General features: G+C 47.6%; 1 protein-coding gene across 2 annotated transcripts; it reads left to right on the top strand.

Moving 5' to 3' along the window:
• The first annotated feature begins 1310 nt into the window (after positions 1–1310).
• LOC116370076 (uncharacterized) lies at positions 1311–9738 on the top strand. Of its 2 annotated transcripts, none has more exons than XM_031819680.1 (2): positions 1311–1391; positions 5582–9738. In XM_031819680.1, exon 2 carries the CDS (start codon positions 5719–5721, stop codon positions 7984–7986), a length of 2268 nt encoding a protein of 755 aa, XP_031675540.1. In that variant the 5' UTR covers positions 1311–1391; positions 5582–5718; the 3' UTR covers positions 7987–9738. The 2 variants fall into 2 exon arrangements, with proteins under 2 accessions (XP_031675540.1, XP_031675541.1); XM_031819681.1 differs by lacking the exon at positions 1311–1391 and having other exon boundaries at positions 5167–5872; positions 6287–9738.
• Positions 9739–10190: the final 452 nt, after the last annotated feature.

The following is a 10190-nucleotide window of genomic DNA, read 5'->3' on the forward strand; positions in this document are numbered from 1 at the left end:
GACACAGACCTAGAGCTGTGGAGGTCATGATGTAGGAGACCCAGACACAGACCTAGAGCTGTGGAGGTCATGATGTAGGTGACCCAGACACAGACCTAGAGCTGTGGAGGTCATGATGTAGGTGACCCAGACACAGACCTAGAGCTGTGGAGGTCATGATTTATTGTCAGCCGTTTATTGTCATGCAAAAGACTGTTAGTCTCAAGGTAAATGACTGTTAGTCTCACGGTAAGTTAGTTAGTTAACATTGACACTTTATCAACTGCTGTCCTCCACTGTCTACAAGCTGCTGATGAGCACATTTGGAACATCTACATTTGAATCAGTATACATGTAATATTCACCATCACAATAAATCCATTATTTATTTTAGGCAGGTCTAAGGAAATATGATATGAAGAAAATGTTTTTTAGAAGAACAGAATATGAGTCGCCTACTTATGTTATCTGGCTGTGCTCTATGTCATAGACTGTAGGCTTGTTCATTTATCAGACTAGATACTGTATGTTATCAGACTAGATACTGTATGTTATCTGGCTATATGCTCTATGTCATAGACTGTAGGCTTGTTCATTTATCAGACTAGATACTGTATGTTATCTGGCTATGCTATAGACTGTAGGCTTGTTCATTTATCAGACTAGATACTGAATGTTATCTGCACCATGCTATAGGCTGTAGGCTTGTTCATTTATCAGACTAGATACTGAATGTTATCTGCACCATGCTATAGGCTGTAGGCTTGTTCATTTATCAGACTAGATACTGAATGTTATCTGCACCATGCTATAGGCTGTAGGCTTGTTCATTTATCAGACTAGATACTGAATGTTATCTGCACCATGCTATAGGCTGTAGGCTTGTTCATTTAGCAGACTAGATACTGAATGTTATCTGCACCATGCTATAGGCTGTAGGCTTGTTCATTTATCAGACTAGATACTGAATGTTATCTGCACCATGCTATAGGCTGTAGGCTTGTTCATTTAGCAGACAAGATATGCTTATAAGTCCTGTGCCATTCTTTTATATTATATGATTTTATAGTAAGAAGAATATAATTGAATTTTGAATTAAATAACAATAATATTTGTCTCATTCCAGTGCGAGTGCACATATGAAGTGTCTATGTAGACCATAAAAGTGATCCTGTGAAACAATTATTTAGCCATTTTAGTTGAGAATGATACAAACCTTAGTAAAGCCAATTCTAAAGTATAGAGTTCCAGACAGTTGTAGAATGTATTCCAAGACACATTGTAAGTGCTGTTAAGAGAGAGGGAGGGAGAGAGAACAGGCAGAACCTGATATGTAAATGAGCAGAGCAAATGAAAGTAACTTTAGACGACCTGATGATCATTCAGACTCTGTTTCTATTGAGAGATAAAAGGTAAGACGACGATTGTTATGTTTATTCATATAATTGATGATGTTGTTATGTGTTCATATAGTTGATGATATTGTTATGTGTATTCATGTAGTTGATGATATTGTTATGTGTTCATATAGTTGATGATATTGTTATGTGTGTTCATGTAGTTGATGATATTGTAATGTGTATTCATATAGTTGATGATATTGTTATGTGTACTGTGACCAAGTTCCTTGAAGTTGCTCTAAAGCGGAAAGGTGGAATAAACGAGTCAGGAACAGGTTTTCTTAATGGAACAAAGGTCTGTATTGAGGTATTTCTTTCTTCTTAATCACTTCAACACAACCAAGGATTATCTCCCAAGGAAAACACACATCTTCTTCTTCACAAGAACAAGGTACATAAGGAGAGTATCTTTAAACTGTGACACAAATCACAGGTGTGTCACTGCCTTAACGATCCGTCCGTGGAGAGGTCCCTTCGGGGGGTGGTCCGGATCCGTGGGGGCCATTCCCCAGAGGTAGTTTGGTCCCTTCAGGTGGTGGTCCGGATCTGTGGTGGCCATTCCCCAGAGGTAGTTTGGTCCCTTCGGGTGGTGGTCCGGATCCGTGGTGGCCATTCCCCAGAGGTAGTTTAGTCCCTTCAGGTGGTGGTCCGGATCCGTGGTGGCCATTCCCCAGAGGTAGTTTGGTCCCTTCAGGTGGTGGTCCGGATCTGTGGTGGCCATTCCCCAGAGGTAGTTTGGTCCCTTCGGGTGGTGGTCCGGATCCGTGGTGGCCATTCTCCAGAGGTAGTTTGGTCCCTTCGGGTGGTGGTCCGGATCCGTGGTGGCCATTCCCCAGAGGTAGTTTGGTCCCTTCGGGTGGTAGTCCGGATCCGTGGTGGCCATTCCCCAGAGGTAGTTTGGTCCCTTCGGTTGGTGGTCCAGATCCGTGGTGGCCATTCCCCAGAGGTAGTTTGGTCCCTTCGGATGGTGGTCCGGATCCGTGGTGGCCATTCCCCAGAGGTAGTTTGGTCCCTTCGGGTGGTGGTCCGGATCCGTGGTGGCCATTCCCCAGAGGTAGTTTGTTCCCTTCGGGTGGTGTTCCGGATCCGTGGTGGCCATTCCCCAGAGGTAGTTTGGTCCCTTCGGGTGGTGGTCCGGATCCGTGGTGGCCATTCCCCGGAGGTAGTTTGTTCCCTTCGGGTGGTGTTCCGGATCCGTGGTGGCCATTCCCCAGAGGTAGTTTGTTCCTTTCGGGGGATGGTCCGGATCCGTGGTGGCCATTCCCCAGAGGTAGTTTGGTCCCTTCGGGTGGTGGTCCGGATCGTTGTGGCCATTCCCCAGAGGTAGTTTGGTCCCTTCGGGTGGTGGTCCGGATCCGTGGTGGCCATTCCCCAGAGGTAGTTTGGTCCCTTCGGGTGGTCGTCCGGATCCGTGGTGGCCATTCCCCAGAGGTAGTTTGGTCCCTTCGGGTGGTGGTCCGGATCCGTGGTGGCCATTCCCCAGAGGTAGTTTGGTCCCTTCGGGTGGTGGTCCGGATCCGTGGTGGCCATTCCCCAGAGGTAGTTTGTTCCCTTCGGGTGGTGGTCCGGATCCGTGGTGGCCATTCCCCAGAGGTAGTTTGGTCCCTTCGGGTGGTAGTCCGGATCCGTGGTGGCCATTCCCCAGAGGTAGTTTGGTCCCTTCGGTTGGTGGTCCAGATCCGTGGTGGCCATTCCCCAGAGGTAGTTTGGTCCCTTCGGATGGTGGTCCGGATCCGTGGTGGCCATTCCCCAGAGGTAGTTTGGTCCCTTCGGGTGGTGGTCCGGATCCGTGGTGGCCATTCCCCAGAGGTAGTTTGTTCCCTTTGGGTGGTGTTCCGGATCCGTGGTGGCCATTCCCCAGAGGTAGTTTGTTCCTTTCGGGGGGTGGTCCGGATCCGTGGTGGCCATTCCCCAGAGGTAGTTTGGTCCCTTCGGGTGGTGGTCCGGATCGTTGTGGCCATTCCCCAGAGGTAGTTTGGTCCCTTCGGGTGGTGGTCCGGATCCGTGGTGGCCATTAAACAGAGGTAGTTTGTTCCCTTCGGGTGGTGTTCCGGATCCGTGGTGGCCATTCCCCAGAGGTAGTTTGTTCCTTTCGGGGGGTGGTCCGGATCCGTGGTGGCCATTCCCCAGAGGTAGTTTGGTCCCTTCGGGTGGTGGTCCGGATCGTTGTGGCCATTCCCCAGAGGTAGTTTGGTCCCTTCGGGTGGTGGTCCGGATCCGTGGTGGCCATTCCCCAGAGGTAGTTTGGTCCCTTCGGGTGGTGGTCCGGATCCGTGGTGGCCATTCCCCAGAGGTAGTTTGGTCCCTTCGGGTGGTGGTCCGGATCCGTGGTGGCCATTCCCCAGAGGTAGTTTGGTCCCTTCGGGTGGTGGTCCGGATCCGTGGTGGCCATTCCCCAGAGGTAGTTTGTTCCCTTCGGGTGGTGGTCCGGATCCGTGGTGGCCATTCCCCAGAGGTAGTTTGGTCCCTTCGGGTGGTAGTCCGGATCCGTGGTGGCCATTCCCCAGAGGTAGTTTGGTCCCTTCGGTTGGTGGTCCAGATCCGTGGTGGCCATTCCCCAGAGGTAGTTTGGTCCCTTCGGATGGTGGTCCGGATCCGTGGTGGCCATTCCCCAGAGGTAGTTTGGTCCCTTCGGGTGGTGGTCCGGATCCGTGGTGGCCATTCCCCAGAGGTAGTTTGTTCCCTTTGGGTGGTGTTCCGGATCCGTGGTGGCCATTCCCCAGAGGTAGTTTGTTCCTTTCGGGGGGTGGTCCGGATCCGTGGTGGCCATTCCCCAGAGGTAGTTTGGTCCCTTCGGGTGGTGGTCCGGATCGTTGTGGCCATTCCCCAGAGGTAGTTTGGTCCCTTCGGGTGGTGGTCCGGATCTGTGGTGGCCATTCCCGAGAGGTAGTTTGGTCCCTTCGGGTGGTGGTCCGGATCCGTGGTGGCCATTCCCCAGAGGTAGTTTGGTCCCTTCGGGTGGTGGTCCGGATCCGTGGTGGCCATTCCCCAGAGGTAGTTTGGTCCCTTCGGGTGGTGGTCCGGATCCGTGGTGGCCATTCCCCAGAGGTAGTTTGTTCCCTTCGGGTGGTGGTCCAGATCCGTGGTGGCCATTCCCCAGAGGTAGTTTGGTCCCTTCGGGTGGTGGTCCGGATCCGTGGTGGCCATTCCCCAGAGGTAGTTTGTTCCTTTCGGGGGGTGGTCCGGATCCGTGGTGGCCATTCCCCAGAGGTAGTTTGGTCCCTTCGGGTGGTGGTCCGGATCCGTGGTGGCCATTCCCCAGAGGTAGTTTGGTCCCTTCGGGTGGTGGTCCGGATCCGTGGTGGCCATTCCCCAGAGGTAGTTTGGTCCCTTCGGGTGGTGGTCCAGATCCGTGGTGGCCATTCCCCAGAGGTAGTTTGTTCCCTTCGGATAGTGGTCCGGATCCGTGGTGGCCATTCCCCAGAGGTAGTTTGGTCCCTTCGGGTGGTGGTCCGGATCCGTGGTGGCCATTCCCCAGAGGTAGTTTGTTCCCTTCGGGTGGTGGTCCGGATCCGTGGTGGCCATTCCCCAGAGGTAGTTTGTTCCCTTTGGGTGGTTGTCCGGATCCGTGGTGGCCATTCCCCAGAGGTAGTTTGTTCCCTTCGGGTGGTGGTCCGGATCCGTGGTGGCCATTCCCCAGAGGTAGTTTGGTCTCTTCGTGTGGTGGTCCGGATCCGTGGTGGCCATTCCCCAGAGGTAGTTTGGTCCCTTCGGGTAGTGGTCCGGATCCGTGGTGGCCATTCTTCCTGTCGAAAGGTATGTCCTCTCCTTTGGAGAAGCAAACACTATTTTTTTATCTCCCCTCTGCCAGTTCCCTCCTCTCTTTTGTAAGGGAAAGAGAATAGCTCATTAGTACCGTCAGCTGTGCTTAACTGCCTCTGATCTCCTTGAATCACATGCCGGTCTGGGCTACTGTCCGTGGGAGCAGCCTGCCCTCTGGTGGTCCTTCCACAGTAATCATATAGTTGACGATATGGTTATGTGTATTCATATAGTTGATGATATGGTTATGTGTATTCATATAGTTGATGATATTGTAATGTGTGTTCATATAGTTGATGATATTGTTATGTGTGTTCATATAGTTGATGATATTGTTATGTGTATTCATATAGTTGATGATATTGTTAAGTGTATAAATATAGTTGATGATATGGTTATGTGTATTCATATAGTTGATGATATTGTTGTGTGTATGAAAGACTTCAGGAGAAATAGTTGGAAGGACCCTGTGGAGAGGCCAGTACCAGGTTCATCTGACCACCCCCACTGTGGTAAAGGTTGCTGAGAGAGATACCTGGACACATCTGTCGCACTGCAGTTCCTGATCCAGAAGAAGATGGGGTCTCACCAGGTCTGGTGGTGCAGTGTGGCCCTCCTCTGCATTAGCACAGGAGTGCTAATAAGAACAGTAGGTTGTCCTACAGAGGGTGGGATAAGTCCCGAGCCAAAGGGGCCAATGCAGGCCCAGAGTAGTGGCCCAGAAGTAAATGGTAATAACAGGAGAAGTCCTAAGCCAAAAGGACCAATGCAGGCCTGTAGTAGTGGCCCAGAAGGAGATGGTAATGACAGAAGGAGTCCTGAGCCAAAGGGACCAATGCAGGCCTGTAGTAGTGGCCCAGAAGTAGATGGTAATGACAGATGGAGTCCTGAGCCAAAAGGACCAATGCAGGCCTGTAGTAGTGGCCCAGACGTAGATGGTCATGACAGATGGAGTCCTGAGCCAAAGGAACCAACACAGGCTTGTAGTAGTGGCCCAGAAGTAGATGGTAATGACAGATGGAGTCCTGAGCCAAAAGGACCAATGCAGGCCTATAGTAGTGGCTCAGACGTAGATGGTAATGACAGAATGAGTCCTGAGCATAAAGGACTAACACAGGCCTCTAATAGTGGCCCAGAAGTAAATGGTAATAACAGGAGAAGTCCTAAGCCAAAAGGACCAATGCAGGCCTGTAGTAGTGGCCCAGAAGGAGATGGTAATGACAGAAGGAGTCCTGAGCCAAAGGGACCAATGCAGGCCTGTAGTAGTGGCCCAGAAGTAGATGGTAATGACAGATGGAGTCCTGAGCCAAAAGGACCAATGCAGGCCTATAGTAGTGGCCCAGACGTAGATGGTAATGACAGAATGAGTCCTGAGCATAAAGGACTAACACAGGCCTCTAATAGTGGCCCAGAATTAGATGGTAATGACAGATGGAGTCCTGAGCCAAAGGGACCAATGCAGGCCTGTAGTAGTGGCCCAGAAGTAGATGGTAATGACAGAAGGAGTCCTGAGCCAAAAGGACCAATGCAGGCCTGTAGTAGTGGCCCAGAAGTAGATGGTAATGACAGATGGAGTCCTGCGCATAAAGGACTAACACAGGCCTGTAGTAGTGGCCCAGAAGTAGATGGTAATGACAGAATGAGTCCTGAGCATAAAGGACTAACACAGGCCTCTAGTAGTGGCCCAGAAGTAGATGGTAATGACAGAAGGAGTCCTGAGCATAAAGGACTAACACAGGCCTCTAATAGTGGCCCAGAAGTAGATGGTAATGACAGAAGGAGTCCTGAGCCAAAGGGACCAAGAAGTAATGGCCCAGAAGTAGATGATCATCGTAGAAGGACAGCCCTCCTGCAACCTCACAAACATGAGGACAATTTGTTCTTATCTAGAGCAGAAATGGTTGCCAACCTGCCCTCCAAAGAAAAGGACTGTTGGGTGTGTGGGATGGGTCCTGTTAAGGTAGGGGCAGGTTTGCCCCTTATGGGAGTCCCAATAGGAGTGAACTTTACTATAGCATTGGCAGGAAAAATACCTTTTTATACTATGACCAACAATGTTAAGGTATATAATCAACCCAATGTATCCTATTACTTGAGGCCTGGTAATGTCTCAATGCCGCCCATTTCAGTGACTGGGGTGATGACTGCCCCTTGGTGTATTAGAGGATATGGAGATCATGATTTGGGTGAATTGAAATGTAATTGTACTATGAATCTTAATGGATCAAATGCTTGCAATTTAACAGTAATACAGGAGAATGGTCAGGCAGATAAGGAACCTTTTAAAATGTGGGTTGACAAACACAGCACAACTCTGAGAGGAGCCCCACATGGCACCTATTGGCTGTGTGGTAAGATGGCTTACTATAGCCTGCCCTCGAACTGGGGAGGTACTTGTACTGTTGGGTTTGTGGTGACAGCTATGAGAACCGTTCCAAATAATCAGAGGGATCTGATGGCTCTGTTTAGAGACTACAAACTTCCTGGAATGAGGCGAGATAACGTCACTCACGCTGATGTCACTCACGCTCAGACACCTGCCTCCAGGTTCTTTGGTGTGTTTTTCTCTGGGTATGGAGTTGCATGTGCCCTAGACCAAATCCATGACATCTCTAGACACATAGAGAACATTGACAATGCTAGTAGAAATTCCCTGGAACAATTGAATGGGGAACTAAAAGAAATGCTAAAGTTATCTCTGCAAAACAGAGAGGCTCTTGACTATCTTCTGGCAGGTCAAGGGGGCACTTGTGCAATCATTGGGGATAAATGTTGTATTTTTGTTCTCCCAGATCACTCTTCTAATGTGACTGATCTTGCAGAATACATTGCCACTGCGGCTTAGAAAAATCCCCCCAAACCAGAGTGGATGCTTGCAACTTGGTTGGAATCCCTGTTTGGAAGTTGGGTTGCAGCGGTGGCTGGGCTGCAGCATGTGTTTTCTGCTTGGTGTGCCTGATTATTATTAACTGTCAGGCTGTATCACCGCCTGGTACGGCAACTGCTCCGCCCACAACCGTAAGGCTCTCCAGAGGGTAGTGAGGTCTGCACAACGCATCACCAGGGGCAAACTACCTGCCCTCCAGGACACCTACACCACCCGGTGTCACAGGAAGGCCATAAAGATCATCAAGGACAACAACCACCCGAGCCACTGCCTGTTCACCCCGCTATCATCCAGAAGGCGAGGTCGGTACAGGTGCATCAAAGCTGGGACCGAGAGACTGAAAAACCCTTCATTACTCATCTCATATGTATACGTATATACTGTACTCTATATCATCTACTGCATCTTTATGTAATACATGTATCACTAACCACTTTAAACTATGCCACTTTGTTTACATACCCTACATTACTCATCTCATATGTATATACTGTACTCGATACCATCTACTGCATCTTGCCTATGCCGCTCAGTACCATCACTCATTCATATATATTTATGTACATATTCTTTATCCCTTTACACTTGTGTGTATAAGGTAGTAGTTTAGGAATTGTTAGTTAGATTACTCGTCGGTTATTACTGCATTGTCGGAACTAGAAGCACAAGCATTTCGCTACACTCGCATTGACATCTGCTAACCATGTGTATGTGACAAATAAATGTGATTTTGATTTGATATTGTCCTGCCAATAACCCTGCTAATAGACAATTATATTGTTCTGCTAATAGCCCTGCTAATAGACAATTATATTGTTCTGCTAATAGCCCTGCTAATAGACAATTATATTGTTCTGCTAATAGCCCTGCTAATAGACAATTATATTGTTCTGCTAATAGACAATTATATTGTTCTGCTAATAGCCCTGCTAATAGACAATTATATTGTTCTGCTAATAGCCCTGCTAATAGACAAGTATATTGTTCTGCTAACAGCCCTGCTAATAGTCCTGCTAATAGACAAGTCTATTGTTCTGCTAATAGACAATTATATTGTTCTGCTAATAGACAATTATATTGTTCTGCTAATAGCCCTGCTAATAGACAATTATATTGTTCTGCTAATAGCCCTGCTAATAGACAATTATATTGTTCTGCTAATAGCCCTGCTAATAGACAATTATATTGTTCTGCTAATAGTCCTGCTAATAGAAAATTATATTGTTCTGCTAACAGCCCTGCTAATAGACAAGTCTATTGTTCTGCTAATAGCCCTGCTAATAGACACGTATATTGTTCTGCTAATAGCCCTGCTAATAGACCAGTCTATTGTTCTGCTAATAGCCCTGCTAATAGACAAGTCTATTGTTCTGCTAATAGACAAGTCTATTGTTCTACTAATAGCCATAATGGCACTGTACTAGTATTTTCCAGTAGAGCAACAATTTCTTTACCTTCATTAGACAACTTTGTTCCAATATTTCTGTAATTCAGTGATATTTATTCCCATAGTAATTAATGATGTATCCATAACTAAGTATACAGCTGCATTTTGAAAGAGTATTTGTATCATTATTTTATGAAGGAAAGCATAAAGATGCTGATGGAGAAATACAGTACAGCTTTATACGACATTTTGCGGTTGCATGAGGTCACCCACACGCACTTTAAACATCAGGATAATAAAGCATTTCATGTATTTTGAAGATAGAAGCTGCCTGCATTTGGTTATTAGGCTGCAGTCTGACAAGTAAACACAGCCTATAGTACATACTGTAGTAAACACAGTCTACAGTACATACTGTAGTAAACACAGCCTACAGTACATACTGTAGTAAACACAACCTACAGTACATACTGTAGTAAACACAGTCTACAGTACATACTGTAGTAAACACAGCCTACAGTACATACTGTAGTAAACACAGCCTACAGTACATACTGTAGTAAACACAGCCTACAGTACATACTGTAGTAAACACAGCCTACAGTACATACTGTAGTAAACACAGCCTACAGTACATACTGTAGTAAACACAGCCTACAGTACATACTGTAGTAAACACAGCCTACAGTACATACTGTAGTAAACACAGCCTACAGTACATACTGTAGTAAACACAGCCTACAGTACATACTGTAGTAAACACAGCCTACCGTAC

The sequence above is a fragment of the Oncorhynchus kisutch genome, unplaced genomic scaffold, assembly GCF_002021735.2.
Source record: "Oncorhynchus kisutch isolate 150728-3 unplaced genomic scaffold, Okis_V2 scaffold2442, whole genome shotgun sequence".
NCBI lineage: Eukaryota > Metazoa > Chordata > Actinopteri > Salmoniformes > Salmonidae > Oncorhynchus > Oncorhynchus kisutch.